The sequence below is a fragment of the Chiloscyllium plagiosum genome, unplaced genomic scaffold (genome assembly GCF_037043375.1).
Source record: "Chiloscyllium plagiosum isolate Xiang-an unplaced genomic scaffold, Cpla_swu_hap1 HiC_scaffold_1, whole genome shotgun sequence".
Taxonomy (NCBI): domain Eukaryota; kingdom Metazoa; phylum Chordata; class Chondrichthyes; order Orectolobiformes; family Hemiscylliidae; genus Chiloscyllium; species Chiloscyllium plagiosum.
The window spans coordinates 55,580,183-55,603,570 of NW_028270139.1; the positions used below are offsets into that span (position 1 = coordinate 55,580,183).

Genomic DNA, 23,388 nt, shown 5'->3' on the forward strand with positions numbered 1-23,388 from the left:
ATGTGTAGCCTTATACAAAAGATAGTGTTTTGTATATTACATGTTTGCAGATTACATCAAAATTGGAGGTGTAGTTGACAACAAAGAAGATTACGTCAGAGTACAACGGGATCTTGATCAGATAGGCCAATGGACTGAGGAGTGGCAGATGGAGTTTAATTTAGATATATGTGAGATGTTACATTTTGGAAAGGCAAAACAGGGCAGGACTTATACATTTAATGGTAAGGTCTAGGGAGTGTTGCTGAACAAAAAGACCTTGAGTGTAAGTTCATAGTTCCTTGAAAGTGGAGTCACAGGTACGTTGGATAGTGAAGAAGGTGTTTGGTATGTCTTCCTTTATTAGTCAGAGTACTGACTATAGGAGTTGAGAGGTAATATTGCAGTTGTACAGGACATTGGTTAGGCCAGTTTTGGAATATTGTGAGCAATTCTGGTCTCCCTCCTATTGGAAGGATGTTGTGAAACTTGAAAAGGTTCAGAAAAGATTTCCAAGGATGTTGCCAGGTTTGGAGGATTTGAGCTACAGGGAGAGGCTGAATAGGCTGGGGCTATTTTCCCTGGAGCATCATAAACTGAGGGGTGACCTTATGGAGGTTTATAAAATCATGAGACAAGATCTTTTTCCTGGAGTGGGGGGAGTACAGAACCAGAGGGTGTAGGTTTAGGGTGAGAGGGGAAAAATTAAAAGGGCCCTAAGGGGAAACGTTTTCATATAGAGGGTGGTGTGTGTATAGAATGAGTTGTCAGAGGAAGTGGTGGAGGCAGATACAATTACAACATTTAAAAAGCATCTGGACAGGTATATGAATTGGAAGGGTTTAGAGGGATATGGGCCAAGTGCTGGCAAATGGGACAAGATTAGATTAGGATATCTGGTCGGCATGGATGAGTTGGACAAAAGGGTCTATTTCTGTGCTGTACATCTCTATGACTGTATGTGAAGGTCCGGTACTGGTAGTGCTTTAGAGATATTGTGATGCAGTATTCTCCCTCCCCATTCTAAGCTGCCTGAGTGATGCCTGTGTTTAAGCTCTCTAGATCTGTACATGATTTGGAGACGCCAGTTTTGGACTGGTGTGTACAAAGTTAAAAATCACGCAACACCAGATTATAGTCTAACAGGTTTATTTGGAAGTACTAGCTTTCATCAGGTGGTTGTGGAGAATAGGATTGTATGGCACAGAATTTGTAACAAATGTTTACAGTGTGATGTAACAGAAATTTTATATTGAAAAAGACCTGGATTATTTGTTAAGTCTCTCATCTTTTAGAATGACCATATTGGTTTCAGTTCTTTCATACGTAAATCGCAAAACCTTTTAAAAAAAAATTAAATTCTCAAGTGAACTTTAACAATTGTTGTCATGTCAGCCCAGATAATGTATTGAAGGTGTGAGTTTCCCTGTGAAGCTGTCTGTGCCACAATGGTCAGACTGATTCTAATCTAAAAAGCAGACTGACAGAATCTTACATGGATTCATGCAGTTTTTGAGCAAAGTAAAATGTGATTCTGCGAGTACAGATTCACCTCACAAATTTATGCGGGTGTGTGAGGGTTGTGGGGATGGAGAGTGGAGGGGTGTGTGTGTGTGTTTGTGTGTGTGTGTTGCACTGGGATCACCTGTAATGTGACATGAACCCAAGATCCCGGTAGAGGCCATCCTTATGAGTACTGAACTTGGCTATCAGCCTCTGCTCAGCCACTTTTCATTGTTGCCTGTCCTGAAGTCCACCTTGGAGAACAGTCACCTGAAGGTCTGAGGTCGAATGACCTGGACTGCTGAAGTGTTCTCTGACTGGGAGGGAACACTCCTGTCTGTTAATTGTTATGCGGTGTCCATTCATCCATTGCCGTAACCCTCTGCTTGATCTTGCCAATGTACCATGCCTCAGGGCATCCTTGCTTGCAGCGTATGAGATAGACAACATTGGCTGAGTCACATGAGTACCTGCCATGTACATGGTGGGAGGTGGCCCCACGCGTAACGGTGGTATCCGTGTCAACATTCTGACATGTCTTGCAGCATTTACCGTGACAAGGTTGTGTGGTATGTGACACAGACAGCCTCACAGGGAAACTCACATTTTCAATACATTATGTGGGCTGATATGACACCAATTGTTAAAGTTCACTTGAGAATGTAACTTTTAAAAGAAAGTTTTGCGGTTTACATATGAAAGAACTGAAACCAACATGGTCATTCTAAAAGCTGAGAGACTTGTTGAGACTTAACAAACAATCCAGGTCTTTTTCGATATATAATTTCAGTTACATCACACTGTAAACATTTGCTATAAATTCTGTGTCTTACGATCTTATTCTCCACAACCACCTGATGAAGGATCAGCGCTTCGAAAGTTAGTGCTTCCGAATAAACCTGTTGGACTATAACCTGGTGTTGTGTGATTTTTAACTAGATCTGTACAGGACAACTCAGAATGGCATTTGTCCAAAACCCCCACAAGACATGTTCACTTGAATGTATGGGATAGGAGCATAGAATACTTTCTGCAGTCATTTACACAGAGTGGTACCTATGAGCCTTCCCTCATTCTCAACAGTGTGCAGAAGGGTGCCGTCATATTCTAATCATACTCACTCCCTATTGGATAATGCTGACATTTTCCACCTCGAAGATTTGGAACCCATTTGATTCAATTTTATGATCGGCAACCACAGTACCATTCCCATGATTTTTCCTGAGGTCTCTTTACAATAATCTCTAAACCAGACTTTGATCAGTTTCCATAATTGATAATGTAAAATATTGGTATGTCTCTTCTGTGGAACAAGTGCCGTATCTACCCGTCACTGATTCAAGACGGGACCTGTCCTTGTTTAGCCTGATCATGGTTCTCCCTCAACTGTTCGATCATCCACTGCCTATGGATGCTGTACAGCCTACTGTTGCCTACTGTCATTGTCACCTTTCCCCTGATGTTCTCATTTATGGTCCTGGATTTCTCTTCTAGTAGCATTACCAGGTATTAGTCTGCTTGATTTTTCTTTAATTCCACTTTGGCATGTTGCCAACTGTCTAGATTAATTTTATCCAAGATTTGTTTAAATTGCAGGGTTAAAAATCTGAGATTATTGAAAGTATTGACTTCTGCTCCTGTATCGTTAGCTGTTGCCAAATCATTCAGCATGTTGCTTTTACTTCTTCCCTCTGAGTTGGATCTGGCCTCCCCCGTGTCAATTCCTATTTTTCATTCTAATAGCCAGTGGGTCAAATACAATTATAATTTCTGAAGTCAGGAAGGGCACCACTCTGGCAACTGGATACTGGATATATCTATCACCATCTGTACGAATTTGTGGTGTATGTTGGAGTACAGGGCTTTTCTTGTGTGTTTTAAAACCCCATTTTGAGATCCTGGGTATTCCTTAGACAAATGTGTCCGGTTTGAGCCCATTTCTAATTTTGTATGGGAGATAGGTTCCCCAATAAACTTTCTGAAGCATAGTTGCCCAAATCCTAGATTTTTGTCAGGACCATGTCCCATTTCTGTATTTTTGTTTGCAGAAAAACACTAGTTAATTGTGGTGTTGGTGCTCAGTCAGCAATAATTGGAGTGCCTGTTTGTTTTCCTATACACAACCCTCTGCTTGTTATGCCCTAGCTCGATAGGTGTGTTCGAGTAGACCCACAAAACACCATCCTCATGTTCATTTTCCTCCGGTGGGACAAACCACATATAGTCCAGGATATGTGTACTCTTGTCCAAATAGCACTTCTGATGATTGAGGAATCTAGTCAATAATGTACACCAATGGGGTGTTTGACATCAGGGGATCAATGTGGAATTGTTTAGATTCCTCCCCACCTTCCCTATGGTGCTTTTTTCTAATTCTGGTCTTGGCTTGTGCTCAGCCACCTCTTCTCAAAACTTTGCTTTGATCGAATTTTCCCAATTTACCCTTTTGTCAGTCAATTGTGTTGGTGTCAGGCCTCATCACAGGCCTAACATTTGTTAATCCAAAATTGGGGGGGCACTGGTGGTGGGGGTGTGTGGGTAATTAGCCAGGCAGACAGACAGACATGTGGACGGGAGGACCATGACAGCCACGGACATGCTCAGCACCATGTTATGTAAAGACACTCGGAATTGCTACCATTATAAAGGGCTTGACCATAACTCTGGGCGAGAGCATCTCATTGGATGTTTTCCTGGGCACTCTGTCTCTCGCCATCCTTTTCACTGAAGGGCTGCTGAGCACCGAGCCTTGCCTCATCTGCCCTGAATTGGTAAGGCCAGTGAAAAAGCTCCACAGAGGCCGGTAGCCTGTCACCAAGTCACCCTTTCTTTACACATGAACTGTCCTTGACTTTAGCACTGCCTCATTCAGAGTCAGGTACCAGAATGTCAGCATCTCTGACACTCCGTCTTCTTATATATCAGCTAGGGCTCCATGATTGGGCAGTTAATCTGGTCCATTCTGAGAACTCATCTGGCTGACCTTGTTACAATCATTATATCCCTCTCCTCTGAATCCATGGACATAGGCCAGTCCTTTCTCATGGCGCCTTCTGGGCTGTTTTAACACTGGGTCAGGTTTTTCTGATTTAGCATCCGTTTCGTGTGATGTGTAATGCATAGGAGGTCACCCCTTGTGCTAGGAGCACCTCAGTAGAATTTCAGTCTCTTCTTACATCGTCGAGGTGGCTACTTCCGTCATGTCCATCTCTGATTCAAAGCACTGGACAACACTTGATGGAATGTATGAATCCACAGATTCCAGCGTATTTCTAAATGTTCTGAGGGGCAGGGTACATTTTGCTCATGCACTGTTTGTGATTTTGTGGCTTTCATATCGTCCACATGCTTATTCTGCACCTATCTAAATTTGATACATCACTGGTCCTGACTTAGTGTCGACTGTCTCTTACCAATGTGGGATTTCTGTGATTCTTACACCAAGCTTTGTCCCCTGTATCAAACTGTCTTTCTTGCTTGACAGAGTCTTGTGTTCAGCCTTTCTGTTGCTATTTCACCCCTATCCTGATCTAGGAAGATCAAACTTTACCTGGTGCTTCTACTCATTAGGCTTCTACCCATTAGTAACTCTGGTGCTATCCGAATTGTTGGAATTTGGATTGGGTCATTGACTGGTTTAGGATCTGGATCAGGACTTTGGTTAGGGTCCACTTCTCCAATTGCCCTGGAAGCATGTGGAGTTAGTGGCTGTTGCTTTGGACTCAGTAGGCCTTTAATTGATTAATGTGGTACTGCCCAGTTTTTCCTGTATCTAGCAAAATTCTGTACACAGATATACTGACTTGTCCACCATCGAGTGGAAACTTGAATATCTGGGGAACAGGAACGTTCCTGGCTGATAAATTTGTAACCTCACCCGCTGCCTCTACCGGGTTCACCTTTCCATCAAAGTACACCTTGCTCTGCTTTTTGCCATTTTGCCATTCTGATGGCTGCTGCTTTGTGTGCATCCTGTATATTTTCTATTAGAACTTGTTGAGTTTTTGTATGGCAGAGGGCTTCAAATTCAGGCTCTGTCAAGTCCAGTCGTATTAAGAGTTCAATACCTCTCATTAGGTATGCAATTCTTAGAATAAGGAGTTGAATCAAGTTGAACTGGAGGGTGAGTTTCTTATAAGGACAAAGGCTAAAAACCATGTTCCAGGTTGAGTAGTTTTCTGGATAATCTTTCACAGCGTCCCTTTGAGGGTCCAACTTATCCTTTCTACAATCCTGCTGGATTGAGGGTGGAAGGTGATATGGCTGATACTAAATATATTCATCACTTCCCGTGTTACTTGGGCATTAAAATGGGTTCCCTCAACTGAATCTATACTGTGTTGATCCCATCTAGTGAAAACATGTTGAATTAGGATGTCTCCTGCAACTGTAGTAATGTTCATTGAAGTGGGAAATGCCTCATACTATTTGCTATACTTGTCCACGATATACTTTCTGCCTCTACATGGTGGTAGGAAGCTGACGTAGTCTACTTGGAAGTCAGTCCACTGCCCTGTTACTGGCCGAGTATGCCTTAACACTCCTTTATCGGTATACTTGTCAGGATTGTTCTGGGCGTAGATGATACAATTTTTAGCATTTTTTTTGTTTTCTTCTATTTCTGGCCACCTGCATGATCTGTCAGCCATAGTTCTGTCAGCCATAGTTTCTGTCCCTTGATGACCCTAGATATCGCGGTGATGTTGATAAATCACTTGATTCGGTGCTGGACCAGGACCACGTACTGTCCATCTTTAAGAACAAGTTTGTCCTCAATATTTAACTTGTCCTCCCACCTGCTATACGAGACAGAGATTGTTCCCTCCCATACTGGCTTTAAGTTGGCATCATTGCTCTGAGCCTATACCAGATCTTTGATCTTGTTTTGGATCACATAGCAACAACATCTATTTGTTCCAGAATGGGAGCTGCAATGGTTCTCCTGCTTAGCCGATTCATATGACATGGTGTTCTCTGTTGGGGAAGTTCAGTGGTGAGCTCTAACCTTAATACTGTCTTATTCGTGATCTTGAGCAGTTTGGAGAATAAATTTGAGTAGGAGTACAAACGGTAATGGTTTCCTGTCTGCTGAGATGAATCCAATAGCTTCCCACAGTGGCAGGAAATCTGTTGAATATGCTGTCTGAATATATGTCTGCTGATAAGGAACATTTTTCACTGTGGCTGACCACATAGGGTACAGCTACTAGCTTGACAGCCTGAGCGCTCAGTCTATTGGAGAGCTTTAGCACTAACTCTGTTAGGGGTTAGCCTCTGTGGTTCTCCATACATACATGTATGCACCAGATCATGTCTTTCGGTGCCTATCTTTCACTGTAGAGGATCTGTCTACAAATATTTTAACTGTTGAGGGAGGGTGGGTTGCGTGGGTGTTCTCTCTTTTGCACACCAAATTGCCTTGGGTCCTCCCCAGTTTTTGTTTTGGCACAAATAATTGAATGTGGTAAGAGAAGATAAGCAGTGGAACTCTTGACCTCAATTTATGGATTTCCAGAACAATCTGTTAATTCCTGGAGTCAGTTTCAGAGGATGAAAGACGATTGCTGACAGTTTCACAATCATTCGAGTTATAGAGATGTACAGCACAGAAATAGACCCTTTGGTCCAACCTGTCCATGCCGACCAGATATCCCAACCCAATCTACTCCCACCTGCCAGCACCCAGCCCATATTCCTCCAAACCATTCCTATTCATATACCCATCCATATGCCTTTTAAATGTTGCAATTGTACTAGCCTCCATCACTTCCTTTGGCAGCTCATTCCATACACATGCCAGCCTCTGCCTGAAAAGGTTGCCCTTTAGGTGTCTTTTATATCTTTCCCCTCTCATCCTAAACCTATGCCTTCTAGTTTTGGACTCCCCCACCCCAGGGAAAAAAATTGTTTATTTATCCTATCCATGCCCCTCATGATTTTATAAACCTCTATGAGGTCACCCCCTCAGCCTCTGACGCATTAGGCAAAACAGCCTTAGCTTATTCAACCTCTCCCCGTAGCTCAAATCCTCCAACCCTGGCAACATCCTTGTAAATCATTTCTGAACTCTTTCAAGTTTTGCAACACCTTTTCGATAGGAGACCAGAACTGCACGCAATGTTCTATGATGGCCTAACCAATGTCCTGTACAGCCGCAACATGACCTCCCAACTCTTGTTCTCAATACTCTGACCAATAAAGGAAAGCGTACCAAATGCCTTCTTTACTATCCTATCTACCTGCAACTCCACTTTCAAGGAGCTATGAACCTGCACTCCAAAGTCTCTTTGTTCAGCAACACTCCCTAGGACCTTACCATTAAGTGTTTTAAGTCCTGCTAAGATTTGCTTTCCCAAAATGCAGCACCTCGCATTTATCTAAGTTAAATTCCATCTGCTACTTCTCAGCCCATTGACCCATCTGATCAAGATCCCGTTGTAATCTGAGGTAACCTTCTTCGCTGTCCACTACACCTCCAATTTTGGTGTCATCTGCAAATTTACTAACTATACATCTTATGCTCACATCCAAATCATTTATGTAAATGATGAAAAGTAGGGGACCCAGCTCTGATGCTTGTGGCACGCCACTGGTCACAGACCTCCAGTCTGAAAAACAACCCTCCACCACCGCCCTCTGTCTTCTATTTTGAGCCAGTTCTGTATCCAATTGGTTAGTTCTCCCTGTATTCCATGAGATTTAACCTTGCTAATCAGTCTCCCATGGGGAACCTTGTCGAACGCCTTATTTAAGTCCATATAGATCACATCTATCGCTCTGTCCTCATTAATCCTCTTTGTTACTACCTCAAAAAACTGAATCAAGTTTGTGAGACATGATTTCCCATGCACAAAGCCATGTTGACTATCCCTAATCAGTCCTTGTCTTTCCAAATCCATGTACATTCTGTCCCTCAGGATTCCCTCCAACAACTTGCCCACCACCAAAATCATGCTCACTGATCTATAATTCCCTGGTTTGTCCTTACCACCTTTCTTAAACAGTGGCACCATGTTAGCCAACCTCCAGTCTTTGCCATCTCACCTGTGACTATCGATGATACAAATATCTCAGCAAGGGGCCCAGCAATCGCTTCCCTAGCTTCCCACAGAGTTCCAGGGGACACCTGATCAGGTCCTGGGGATTTATCTACTTTTTGCATTTCAAGACATCCAGCACTTTCTCCTCTGTAATATGGATATTTTTCAAGATGTCACCATCTATTTCCCTACATTCTATATTTTTCATGTCCTTTTCCACAGTAAATACTGCTGCAAATTACTCGTTTAGTATCTCCCCCATTTTCTGCGGCTCCACACAAAGGCCGCCTTGCTGATCTTTGAGGGGCCCTATTCTCTCCCTAGTTACCCTTTTGTCCTTAATGTATTTGTAAAAACCCTTTGGATTCTCCTTAACTGTATTTGCCAAAGCTATCTCATGTCCCCTTTTTGCCCTCCTGATTTCCCTTTTAAGTATACTCCTAGTGCCTTTATACCCTTCTAAGGATTCACTCGATCTATCATGTCTGTACCTGAGGTATGCTTCTTTCTTTTTCTTAACCAATCCCTCAATTTCTTTAGTCATCCAGCATTCCCTGTACCTACTAGCCTTTCCTTTCTCCCTAACAGGAATATACTTTCTCTGGATTCTCATTATCTTATTTCTGAAGGCTTCCCATTTTCTAACCATCACTTTACCTGCGAACTTCTGCCCCCAATCAGCTTTTGAAAGTTCTTGCTTAATACTGTCAAAATTAGCCTTTCTCCAATTTAGAACTTCAACTTTTAGATCTCGTTTATCCTTATCCATCACTATTTTAAAACTGATAGAATTATGGTCGCTGGCCCCAAAGTACTCTCCCACTGACACTTCAGTCACCTGCCCTGCCTTGTTTCCCCAAGAGTCGGTCAAGTTTTGCACCTTCTCTAGTAGGTACATCCACATACTGAATCAGAAAATTTTCTTGTACACATTAACAAATTCCTCTCCATCTAAACCCTTAGCACCATGGCAGTCCCAGTCTATGTTTGGAAAGTTAAAATCCTCTACCATAACTACCCTATTATTCTTACATATAGCTGAGATCTCCTTACAAGTTTGTTTCTCAATTTCCCTCTGAGTATTGGGGGGGTGTCTATAATACAATCCCAATAAGGTGATCATCCCTTTCTTATTTCTTAATTCAACCCAAGTAACTTCCCTGGATGTATTTCGGGAATATGCTCCCTCAGTACAGCTGTAATGCTATTCCTAATCAAATATGCCACTCCCCCTCCTCTCTTGCCTCCCATTTGTCCTTCCTGTAGCATTTGTATACTGGAACCTTAAGCTGCCAGTCCTGTCCATCTCTGAGCTTTCCATCCCTGAAATAAATGCAGTTTAATTTATCAGCTCTACCTTGTTCTCTGCTTTGTCCCTGCCTGCCCTGACTGTCTCACTCCTTTGTTCTCAGCTGTACCAGTCTCAGATTGATCTCTTTCCTCACTATCTCCCTTGGTCCCCCCCCCCCCCCCCCATTACAAGTTTAAATCCTCCCGAACGGCTCTAGCTAATCTCCTATTAGTCCCCTTTCAACTTGGGTGCAATCCGTCCTCCTTGTACAGGTCACGTCTACCCCAAAACAGCTTCCAATGATCCAAAAATGTGAATCCTTCTCCCATACACCAGCTCCTCAGCCATGCATTCATCTGCTCTATCCTCCTATTCCTGCCTCACCATCTTGTAGCAGCGGGAGTGATCCAGATATTACTATTCTTGAGGACCTCCTTTTTAAATTCCTGCGTAATTCTCTGTAATCTCCTTTCAGGATCTCAATCTTTTCCCTTCCTATGTCATTGGTTCCCATTTGGACAATGACCTCCTGCTGCCCCTCTTCCCCTTGAGAACATTCTGCACCCTCTCTGAGACATCCTTGATCCTGGCACTAGGGAAGCAACACACCATTCTGATCTTTTGCTGCTGACCACAGAAACGTCTGTCTGTACCCGGACTAGAGAGTCCCCTAACACAATCGATTTCTTGGAACCTGACGTACCCCTCATTACGTTAGAGCCAGTCTCAATACCAGAAACCAGGCTGTTTGTGCTTTGTTCCCCTGAGAATCCATCACTCCCTACATTTTCCAAAACAGCATACTTGTTTGAAATGGGGATAGCCACAGAAGAGTCCTGCACTAACTGCTTAGTTTTCCTGGCGTTAATCCAACTATTTGACTGTATCTGCGACTTTTCCCCCTTCCTATAACTGCCATCCATCATATCCCCTTGCTGTTGTCAATTCCTCATTGCCTCTCCAACCAATCCATTTGATCTGATAGGATTTGCAACCAACAGCATTTATTGTAGGTATAACCCTCAGTAACCCGTAAACTCTCCCTAAACTCCTACATCCGACAAGAAGAGCATATCACTCTACTAATGGCCATTTTTGCTTCTTTCAATCCAGAAATCCAGAAAATAGCACTGTCTTATTCCTCTACAAATCACTGCTCCAGGTTAAATTAATACTTATGACTTATATTTTAAGTTTAATTAAGAGACATATTTCAATAAAACATATAATCAAGAAAGAATCCTCTCTACTCACTACTGCAGACTTACTTTAAGGCCACGCTTAAAATATCCACTTGCCTGTTTCTGTGCTGTGACCTCTCCCAAACAGGTTCCTCCTAGATTAGTTGTGAATTTCACTGTTTGTTAATTTTCCCAGACGCACTCCAATGTCCAGCAATACATGAATTCGAACAGCAAAGGCAGTAACTGTGCAGGTTCACTTCTGTGTCAGGGTGGGTTTCTTTTTCTCCTACTGCAAATTCCAGACCAATATATTTTCTGTTCTCCCCAGCCCTGATTTGAGGGACACACTCACCAATTGTATTAAAAGGAGTTGAACAATTCTGAACCCTAGTGGAACTGTATCTGTGATCACTGGAAAGTGCAACATGATAACCCTACATATGTGTACAACCTGATTTGCATACAGTTCCAGGAGAATTACTTGAAAGTACAATGTGATATTTCTGTGCCTCCAGACAAACTTTGTTTTCTTTAAATGTGCAATTGCTCAATGACTCCACAGTCAAGCTTCAGGTGATAGAATGGTGTGTATTTAGGGTAAAATAATTCAAAAAGTAAGTTGTTCAAGATCTCTCAAGAAGGTAGTGCAGTTAATTGTTTTTGAGATTACTTTTATGAAAAGTTATTTTGCTATGGCCAGATAGATATGTGTTCCTTAGTATTAATACATTCCTGAATACAATAAATGAATCAACATTTTTTATCCTGACCATGCATCTGTTTAACATGTTGACCAAGCACTATTAAAAAAAAACATAAATTTGTACTTTTGTTTAAGAAGAGTAAAAGTAGATAAATCTCTGGGGCGTGATGAAGTGTATCCCAGGATGTTGTGGGAGGCTAGGGAGCAAATTGTTGGGCCCCTAGCAGAGATATTTGTGTCATCGATAGCCATGGGTGAAGATTGGAGGGTGGCTAATGTTGTGCCATTCTTTAAGGAAGCCCAAAGGGAAATACCTGAGAACTACAGACTGGTGAGCCTGATGTCCATGGTGGCTAAGTTGTTTGAGGGGATTCTGAGAAACAGGATCGACAGGCATTTGGAGAGGTCAGGACTCACTGCAATAGTCATCATGACTTTGCGGTGGGAAATTGTGTCTCATGAATTTGATTGAGTTTTTTGAAGGGGTGACCAAGGAGGTAGATGAGGGCAGTACAGTAGACATTGCCTGTATTGACTTTAGGAAGGTCTTTGACAATGTACTGCATGGTAGTTTGTTGACTAAAGTTATTTGTCATGGGATCCAGGGAGAGCTAGCCAATTGGATACAAAATTGGCTTGACAGTAGAAAACAGGATGGTTGTAGAGGGTTGTTGTTAAGACTGGAGGCCTGTGACCAACAGTGTGCCACAGGGATTGGTGCTGAGTCCACTCTTACTTGTCATTCATAAAATTGTTGTGATGAGAATTTAGGAGATATGGTTAGTAAGTTTGCGGATGACATCAAGATTGGTGATATAGTGGGCAGTGAAGATGGTTATCTGGGAATGCAGCGAGATGCAACTGGGCCAGTGGGCTGAGGAATGGCAGATGGAGTTTAATTTAGATAAGTGCAAAGTGTTGCATTTTGGCAAGGCAAACCAGGGCAGGACTTATCTAGTCAATGGAAGGGCCCTAGAGATTGATATAGAACAAAGATATCTACAGGTATAGGTTCATAGCTCCTTGTAAATGGAGTCACAAGTAGACAGGGCAGCAAAGAAGGTTTTTGGCATGCTAGCTTTCATTGGTTAGAGCATTGATTTGGGATGTCTTCTTGTAGCTGTACAAGATGTTGATGAAGCCACATTTGGAGTTCTGCGTGCATTTTTGTTTGCCCTACTATAGAAAGGATATTATTTAAACTAGAAAGAGTGGAGAAAAGATTTACTCGGATGCTACCTTGACTGGAAGGTGCGAGTTATAAGGAGAGGTTGGATTGGCCAGGACTTTTCTCACTGGAGTGTAGGAGACTGAGAGGTGATCTTATAGAGGTATATAAAATCTTGAGAGGCATTGATAGGGCAGATAGCTGATACCTTTCCCCATTGTAGGGGAATCTAAAACCAGAGGGCATAGGTTAAAGGTGAGCAGCAAGAGATACAAAAGAGAGTGGAGGGGTAATTTTTTCACATAGAGGGTGATGAATCTCTGAAATGGGCTGCGAGAGGTAGTGGTGGAAGTGAGTACAATTTTACCATTTAAGAAATTTTAGACAGGTACATGGATGGGATACGTATGGAGAGATATGGACCAAATACAGGCAAATGGGACTGGTTTAAATTGTGAAAATTGGATGGCATGGGCAACTCTAAGATTCTATGATTCTTATTTGGCAAAGAAAGAAAAATATAATTATTTCTGCTGCAGTCAATCTTCCTATAAGTCATTATTTGAAGCCTCAGGAGCCTTCAGGAACTTGAATAATTGTAGTTAGGTCAATTTTGCACTTGTTGGAAGAAAATAAGTGCAACAAAAGAGTATGTATTATATGTAAAGCTGTGATTTCATCCCTGGTTCGTTATTGGCCTTTCAGGTGCTAATTAATCTTCGGAATCCAAATTATGATGGTGGTGATCCAACTGGTCTGCGCAGTAGCTGGGGCTTAATCAGCATTCCTTTGCCAGTAAAAGACCTTTCTGAGCTGGTAGGTAAGATTTTACCGAGAAGGCAAGCATTTTGCTGAGCAAATCAGCAACTTCTCGTTGTTAATATAAAAATAAAATTGAAAAATATTCTTCTGGCAATTTTGTTACGCCACACCACTGTTCAAACTCAAAAAAGCAGAAATTACCATTATGCCACGAAGTCTTGTAAAAAGCCATTATCTTTCCATCTCATCCCTCATCTCCATCTCTGCCCACAAATTTGCAGTATTTATGAAGTCTGTTTATTCAGTTCAGTGTATACTCTTTTAGTAATAATTTGATATTATATTAACATGAATTTCGAAAAAAAAGCAATGATGCAAGGGGCAGTAAACCCTATTGTTGCACATTTGAATATGTTGTGGGTGGTAAGATAGGAAATAATAGGCGCTTTGTTCAATTTTATGAATATTATTGAGTTTGAAATTTAAAGATGAAGACTAGCAGGTTGCCAATGTAATAAGTCTCCTCAAAATGCGATAAACCAGCTAACCATTTTATAAAAAAACTAGCTGAGTTCTTTAAGTAAGAAGTAGTTTATTGACAAAGTAAATTCTGTGGATGTTTTGTATATGCATTTTCCAAAAGCATTTGACAACGTGCTCCACAAAAGGCTTGTTGCTAAACTGAAGTACATGATAGTAAAGAGATTGAGAGGTAGCATAAATAGGATGTGGTTAAAGGGTTACAAACATAATTGTGGTAAATAAATATTATTTTGACATGTGATGTAAACAGTGGTTATTCCTGGGTCAGTGTTTGTGTTATTGCTATTAAAGGAATACATAAATCATATTGGCTGTAAGGACACCATTATGTTTTGCAGATAACACAAAGATAGCAAGAAAAACCAACTGTGACTTCAGGGAAACATAGACTGGCAGAATTGTAAATGGCCTTAAAATCAGTTTCACTTGGAGATTTTAAAAGCCAATTGTAAGACATTCTATTTGTTTCTGCTAATAAAATTGCAGTATTCAGGGCTGAATTGACAAAACAAATAAAAAGGTGGACTTTCAGATGGATTTGTGTTACATGTGAAAACACTTATAAGTTTTCTGTTGATCTTTCAACCTGACTGAAGATTTAGTTCACCTGGATCAAGTCCCCCTCTCAAAACTGATCATGGTCTCGCATGCTGAAATTACAAGATTGTTAGAGAAGATGCTTTAAATTGTCTACATTTCGTAGGTTTCGAGGCACTAGGTATAATTTTGTAAGATTTTGTTATTCAAAGAATGTTTTGTTTACTAAAAAGTGTAAACTATGCAAATGTAATCCATGAAACTAGTAAATGGTTCAATTTTTAAAGTTATTTTCAGTGACTATAAATCAGGCTTTTCACAGATAGAAGTAAAAATGCTAACTTTTCCTGACTAAACACATTGTATTTATAAAATTAACGAGTTTTGAGGAGATTTGTAGCTCAGGCTGAGGTTTTGGATGTAGGTTTGCTTGCTGAGCTGGAAGATTCATTTCCAGATGTTTCATTACTCTACTAGGTAACATCTTCAGTGGGCCTCAGGCGAAGCAATGCTGAAAATCCCTGCTTTCTATTTATATGTTTGGGTTTCTTTGGGTTGGTGATGTCATTTCCTGTGGTGATGTTATTTCCTGTGGTGAAGTCACTTCCTGTTCCTTTTCTCAGGGGGTGGTAGATGGGGTCTAACTCAGTGTGTTTGTTGATAGAGTTCTGATTGGAATGCCATGCTTCTAGGAATTCTTGTGCGTGTCTTTGTTTGGCTTGTCCTAGGATGGATGTGTTGTTCCAGTCAAACTGGTGTCCTTCCTCATCTATATGTGATGATGCTAGTGAGAGAGGGTCATGTCTTTTTGTGGCTAGTTGGTGTTCATGTATCCTGGTGGCTAGTTTTCTGCCTGTTTGAGCAATGTAGTGTTTGTTACAGTCCTTGCACGGTATTTTGTAGATGACATTAGTTTTGCTTGTTGTCTGTGTGGGGTCTTTCAAGTTCATTAACTGCTGTTTTAGTGTGTTGGTGGATTTGTGGGCTACCATGATGCCAAGGGATCTGAGTAGTCTGGCAGTCATTTCCGAGATGTCTTTGATGTAGGGGAAGGTGGCTAGGGTTTCTGTACGTGTTTTGTCTGCTTGTTTGGGTTTGTTGCTGAGAAATCATCCCAACACCCACAAACGAAGCTGCATCAGAACATTATTTCAACGCACACTGCAGCACAGAGGAACTACGCAGAACAGAGGAAAATCGCCTATATCGTGTTTTCAAAAAGAATGGTTACCCAATGAGCACAGTCTGCCGATTTCTCAGCAACAAACCCAAACAAGCAGACAAACACGTCCAGAAACCCTAGCCACTCTCCCCTACATCAAAGACATCTCAGACCCCTTGGCATCATGGTAGCCCACAAACCCAACAACACACTAAAATAGCAGCTAATGAACTTGAAAGACCCTACACAGATAACAAGCAAAACTAATGTCATCTACAAATTACCGTGCAAGGATTGTAACAAACACTACGTTGGACAAACAGGCAGAAAACTAGCCACCAGGATACATGAACACCAACTAGCCACAAAAAGACATGACCCTCTCTCACTAGTATCCTCACATACGGATGAGGAAGGACACCACTTTGACTGGGACAACACATCCATCCTAGGACAAGCCAAACAAAGACACGCACAAGAATTCCTAGAAGCATGGCATTCCAACTGGAACTCTATCAACAAACACATTGAGTTAGACCCCATCTACCACCCCCTGAGGAAAGGAACAGAAGTGACTTCACCACAGGAAATGACATCACCAACCCAAAGAAACTCAAACATATAAATAGAAAGCAGGGATTTTCAGCATTGCTTCACCTGAGGCCCACTGAAGATGTTACCTAGTAAGGTAACGAAACGTCTGGAAATGAACCTTCCAGTTCAGCTCGCAAACCTACATCCAAAATTTATAAAACTGTACAAGGATTAGTATTTGGTATTATAAAAATTGATAAAAAACCAATTGTACTTAGAGAAAATCTTGCATTTGTGATTATGGAAATGTTTAATGCTGGAAACTTAAAGTACAATTTTGAACACTGTTCCCATAATTTCTGAAAACTCTACTACTGGAATTTTAAAATTTGGTTTTCATATTTATTCTTACCATGAACAATTAAAGAGGTTGAAAACCAATGACAAAATTGAGGGTGGGTGAAAAAATCATTTTTATTCTTTACATTATCAGACCTTAAGAATATAAGTAGGAGTAGCAAGGTGTAATTTAACTACATGATAACACAATCATTTGTACAGCAAAGATGCTCCTTTTTTCCTCTTGAGCTTTAAGTAGCAACTTCAGATCTTGCCATTGAGCAGTTGACTTGATTTCCATGTATTTGTATCTCATTATTAGCTCAACTTGCCCTTACTTCTGTGCAGCTTCCAGCCATCCTCTGCTTCCCTGAAAAACAAGATGCAACAAATTCTTGACATGAAAGTCAAAGCACATACCTGGTGGCTGCTTGCCTTCATCCAGCCCTGTCTTCAACACAGTGTCCCTGCACTCTCCATGGCCAACATCCTCCTCAGCCCTTTGTCCACACAAGTCAGCATGGGAAAGCTACTTGCCTCGCTATAATTGTGCTGAATTCAGTCCAATTGTCATGCCACTTCAGCTCTTTACCACTTGACTTTGGACCTCAGGGATATCTATGACCTGCATGCTTGTGCCAGGTAGTTTTGCGTGCAAGGACACATATACATCTCATGCATTTAAACAAGATGCATGTTAAGGCAAGAATTGATTTTCTTAATGTTAATTCACTTTATACTTACTTGGGACTGCCAGCCTATATGGCTTGCATTGAATTTTAATGCATTAGCTCTTCATTTTTCAGTTGTGGACATCCAGCTCTGTTGCGTGCGAGGACTTATTTAAACAGGATGCTTGTTAAGGCAAGAATTTATTTTCTTACTGCTCATCTACTTTATGCTTATTTGGGACTACCAACCTCTGTGGCTCACATTGTTCTTTCGCACAAAGGGAGAAGCAGGCAGCTTATGGGAAGAACTGATCAGTTAAAAGGGTGGTCATTGTGTTGGATTATGTTTATGTCACACAGTGGCATGTGCCTTCAACTTAAACAGCAACACACTGCATGTGCTTCAAGTAATCGTCATCTCTGAAAATCAAAAGGAAACAGTCCTGAGTGCGTTCAAGGTGGACTATGGTTGGTTATGGAGTTTTGCTTCCCCCTAATTTGTTTTTCCGCTATGCAGTCCTCAAAGTCCTTCTGGAACCAGATGTAAATGCATTGACGTGCTGACGATCACACGGTTTGGAGGAAGTGCTATCAGGGAGTACAGATACACTCAGTCAAGGGGCTGATTAAATCCAGGGAATTGGCCATGGTGAACCGGGCACTTGTTGTACTAAAGTCCGGGGACTCAGGCACGGTCAGCCTGTTGTTGTGGGTCTAGTGCACCAAGTCTAGGGAGTATGGGTATATCGTCAGGATGTCTTGCTGGTGCATCCTTGAGTCACCAGTAACTTCATCCTCAGAAGTGAAGGTTGTGCTGAGGGTTTCGGGCATAGGTGTCTTCATGGCTGAAATTTGCTAACTACCACGAGTGCCTGTGTCAAAGAAGAGAAGAAATTAGTTGTCTAAGCAGAAAAAAGCTTTTGCAGATTTAGGATGCGTTAGAGCTGGAGGTAATGGAACAGCAGTGCAGCCTGGTACAGTGAAGCTAACTGAATTTGGGTGGCTGTTGATGTTGCCCCATTCCTCACATGAGCAGGCTTGCGCTTCTTTGGCAAAATTCAACAGATACTGCTTGATTGGATGGAGAAAACTTGTGTTCATAACCCCCTTTACTGGTCTTGGCTCACGTGGGCAGATTTTGTAAAGAGCAGCAAGTGAATGCAAGAAGGTCCAATAGTCTTGTAGGATGATGTAACTGAAAGCTGTCCAATGGATGTGATAAATGCAATAGTGAGAATTGCAGATTTGGGCCATGTCTTCACTGACACTGGTCAAGCACCACATTGTGACCACCTTTTTATCTGATCAGTTATTTCCACAAGCTGCCTGCTTCTCCCTTTGTACCAAAAAGCAATGCATACCACAGAGATTGGTATTCCCAAATAAGCATAAAGTGGATGAGCATTAAGAAAATAAGTTCTTGCCTTAACATGGTCAAGCATGGTTAGTAGCTGGGCTTTAAATATGCTGCCAGAGGCATGAACGCTGGAAGTTCCCAGCAGTTGTGAATACTTCTCCCTTTCCTGTTGAAGAGTCCGATTGCATAATTAATGAGGTGAAGAGTGGAGGATTGTATGAGAAAAGTTGCCAAAACATACTGAGCACCATGAGTCTCTCTTGACAAACCACTGTAACTGAAAATGGGAATATTGCTTCCATAGTCATTATATTCTGAAGTGCAAATTTTTTTACCTATCTGAGAAATTATTGTTAAAATTTAAGTTTACATTTAGTGCTAAGAATGATTCATTGAGATCATTGTGTACACTATCAGATCTGTTACTAACATAGTTTTAATAATTACAAAAACTCTTCAACACATATTCTGAAATAGTTATAATTTTCATACATCTCTGGATTTTATTTTGTTGAGAGAAAACAATGTGTATTTAGGGGAATCACTTATTTTCCCACATCACCACACCAAAATATTCTCAAATTTGCTGTTGAAATTTGGAAGATACCAATGATAACACTAATAAATTAGAGAATGACGTTGGGAATGATGATGCAGTGAATGAATTGCAGAATGAATTACAACTGGGTGAGCAGATGGAAAAATAATTTAATGTGATTTAGTACTGACTAATAAAGTATTTACGTGAAAAATAATGTAACAATATAATGAAGTGAGTAGAATTAGTAAAGGGCATTTAAAAATGGACTTAATATTAAAAGCATAAGTGGAGAAAAGTCTTTAAAGGAAGTGGCAGGGTGGAAGAGAGGAATTCCTCAAAATAAATTCTATTTAATTAAAGTAAATTCATGTTCGATTTTTGTTTTGTTGCTTTTAGACAAGTAGATTGTACATCAGAATTGAGTTGCCATATTTAATGGCTTTTCTTGCTTGTCAAGTACAAATCTTCTTTGTTATTCAACTTTTTTTTGATTATTTTAACGATAGGTTTGTTTGAATCTATTCAGTAAGTGTTTCTGGGTTTTGCTTTGATAATGTTTCCTTCACTCCATCACTTGTATATGTTCTGATTTTCTTGGTATTGTGCGCACCATTTATTGGTAACCTGTTATAAGGGCTTGCTCAAAGTTGTTCTTAAATTTGCTATGGCATGGCATACAGACCAACATGAGCTAACTTTAATCCTAATCTTCCAACTATTCCTCTCTGAACTGGCTTTCATTTCTTGTTTTGGTATGTATAAGGTCAGGAATTTGGTATTCAAGAAGTTCTGGAACAGATCTGTGGTCCAACATTAATGCAATATGGAATATAGAAACATCGCAATGCCTTAACTTTGCTTCATGTTAATCAGTTGGCTGGACAGCAGGTTTGTGATGTAGAAAGATGCCAATAGCATGAGGCTAATTACTGTATTTGGGGGCTGGTTAGCTCATTTGGCTGGATGGCTGTTTTGCGATACAGAATGACACCAAAACCACACATTGAATTCCCGCACTGGCTGAATTTACCATTAAGAACCCATTTTCTCAAACGCCTGACCTGAGGCGTTGGAGACCTTCAGTTTAAAACCACCACCAATCAGCTGTCTGGGACTATAATAATTAAACTTCATTTTAAAATTTAGAGTGGCATCATTGCCAGCGCAGACATGGTGAGCTGAAGGGCTACTGTGCTTTTCTATCTTCTATGTTCTGTCTGATGAAAGAGCAGCCCGTGGTCCTCTGTCTATGGTGACATTCAAAATTGTTATCGTCTAAAATGTTTTTAATAGTAACAAAATCTTCAGTGCATACACATTTGTGATTAAATTTTCCCTTTTTATTCTATAAAGAGGGAACTGTTTGCTGAGCTAGCTTTAAACTATGAACAACTTGGAATTGATGACTCGATGCAGATCCCTGTAGGTAAGTACTTTTCATTGTTTAATGTTTTTAGAACATTAGGAATTCTTCATATTGAATTTTTTTCCATAAGAAATTAGAGATTGAATAACTAATCATTTGAACCAATGATTAGCCCTTATTTCACCCCTTCTAACACACATTCTATGGCCACAGTCATTGAACAGCTTTATTTGCATTGTAAAGATTGGGAACGAAGTTTTTGAGGAACAAATCCACGTCATAATAATTTGTGAATTGTGTTGTGCAGCACCAACATATGGCACTATTGCATAAACAGAAAACTACATTTTAATTGGTGTGGTACTTTACACAGTTTTCACGTGTGTTGCCAAATGATTTCTTTCTCCTTCCTATCTATGTTAAGGGGGTACATTTCTAAAGTCAGGTCAATAGTTTAAGGTCTCACAAGATGATGCTACAACCCTGATTATATGTTTTAGCACTTAATACTGTGTGCAAAATTTAAGAGCTTTTTACTATTTAATTTATCATTTTGTTACATTTTACAGTATTCTAGAGTTTTGTGTAGTACAGAAGCACGTTTTTTTCCCGAGACTAGAGCTAAAGATCTGGTTGTATTTGATTTTTAAAAATAGATCTGTAATATTTGCATCAGTGGAATGCGATTTAGGTTAAATGAAACCTAATCTATGACAAACTTTAAAATAAAATTTTTACTTCAAAAATGCAAATGCTGCATTTTCCTCACTAATAATTCTTTTAAAAATAGAAGCATGAAGTAAGTGATATGTTTATATAAAACACTTGTTGAGACACAATTAGAGTATTGTGCACATTTTGAGATTAATTATTTTATAGAAAACAGAATAGTCATAACTAAGCTAAGAATGGAATTGATTCATTAAGGTAACGACAGGAGTGGAAAGCACGAGTTATGATGATAATTCTGAAACTCAAGATTGAGCATGCATAAGATGCTATTTTCTGCTCAGATCCATTGTCAGTATGTAGACTCAGGAGCATCTGCAAGCCATTTGAATTGACCTCGGTTAGCCCGGTTCCCAAAGATTGAGGCAAAAGTGAGGCCATTTTCTGTGGGAACTGAGCTGACTGATACTTTAATCTCTTCACAATCAGACCAGATCCCCTCTAGGTGCTGAGAATGTAGTATGGAGTGGCTGGGACATGCTGTAAATTGGGAGGAGTGTATTGATAAGGTGAGGCAGTAACTGGGCTTTCAGAGCACTGCTCCCTCTCCATTGAAGGTAAAAACCAGCTCATCAGGTGTGAGGTATTCACTATTTTGCTGGGTGGTACATGTCTGGCTCATTCTCTGAGCCTATGCAACTGCAGTCACCTGATCCATCTTCCACTTCATCCAGAGGCTAAAGATGGACCGTGACTGCAAGGACACCATGTACAAAACTCTGGATAAGGGGGCAGGGGAAAGACATACCCAATGCTGGCCTCATCCTGATGGCCACCTTTGTGTATGGTTGCATCAAACTGTGCAAAGATGCTCGGTACCCAAAAACCAAGCGTCATTATGTCCTGAGGTTCCACTGGTCCCCAGTGTTGCAAGAGATGGACCTGACTTCGTTGCTGAGGAATGCTCCAAGTAGTCGGACCATTTCATATCAGCTGTCTCTCATGGAAAAATTTGCAAAGATAAGCATCTTTGAACGCAGGTCCATTAGGCAGTGGTCAGCACAAAAGGTCCTCAAGACACTGGAAAAAGAAGAGGGTGTATCCTGTCAGGTGGTTCTGGAGCAGATGGTCAAAGTCATCTGACAGAATGCCCTCATTGCCAGAACTTTCCAACAAGCACAAAGATGTAGCTTGGCTGCTGGTGTGAAGCACACTACCTATTGGATCCTATGACCAGACTTCGCAGCCATCGCACACTGCCTTTGAAGCAGCTGTAGTGGTAAGAGACTGTCACACATCTCAAAGGAATGTGCCTTTGCAAAGAAGATCTGCAGAGGGATGTTGTAATTTTGTTGAAGGTAGTCGTGAATATTTTCATGACTCAGGACTCTGTGCTCTATGGGCTGTTTCCCAGGATGCACACTGAGACCAACATTGACATCGCCTGTAGGACCATTAACTTGGTGAAAGATGCTCTTTAGTCTCTCTGGACCTTTTGGTCATCAAGTGTAAAGAGTTAACCTTGACTGAGTGTTGGAGACTTGTACATTCCCAAGGCCAGGGCAACCAGCTGAGGAATGCACTGAAGCTTGAGGCAAAATCGACGTTTCGGGCAAATGCCCTTCATCAGGACACCGAAACGTCGATTTTCCTGCTTCTAGGATGCTGCCTGACCGGCTGTGCTTTTCCAGCACTACTCTAATCTAGACTCTGATTTCCAGCATCTGCAGTCCTCACTTTTGCCTATGCTCCAAAAGCACTTTACACAAAGAAAATTCTCCCAATGCTGTTCTTATTGATGACTGTAGACTGGTAAAACACTTTTTACATGTTTTAGAGAAAAGGGCAGTGGGATGCATTTCAGATTGCTCATGCAAGGATGTGATAAAGATAAGATGGATTGAATTTCCTTCTATGCTATAAACTAAGATTCAATGCTTCTAAAAGCAATAATTTCCATGAGAATGTTGTGATGATGCTGCACCTTTAACAAGGTAATGCTGTCCTTGGCTTTTTTTCCCAGAGAAGTTGTAAAAGCA

The 23,388-nt window shown here is 40.9% G+C and overlaps 1 protein-coding gene across 3 annotated transcripts in view; it reads left to right on the forward strand.

Annotated features, from left to right (window-relative positions):
* tbc1d19 (TBC1 domain family, member 19) overlaps positions 1–23,388 on the forward strand; it is a 140,673-nt gene that overhangs the window by 26,435 nt on the left and 90,850 nt on the right. For all 3 annotated transcript variants that reach the window (XM_043693561.2, XM_043693542.2, XM_043693551.2), the window contains exons 8-9: positions 13,574–13,684; positions 20,668–20,740. In XM_043693561.2, coding sequence (XP_043549496.1) covers positions 13,574–13,684; positions 20,668–20,740 — 184 coding nt within the window. The remainder of the gene's footprint in view (positions 1–13,573; positions 13,685–20,667; positions 20,741–23,388) is intronic.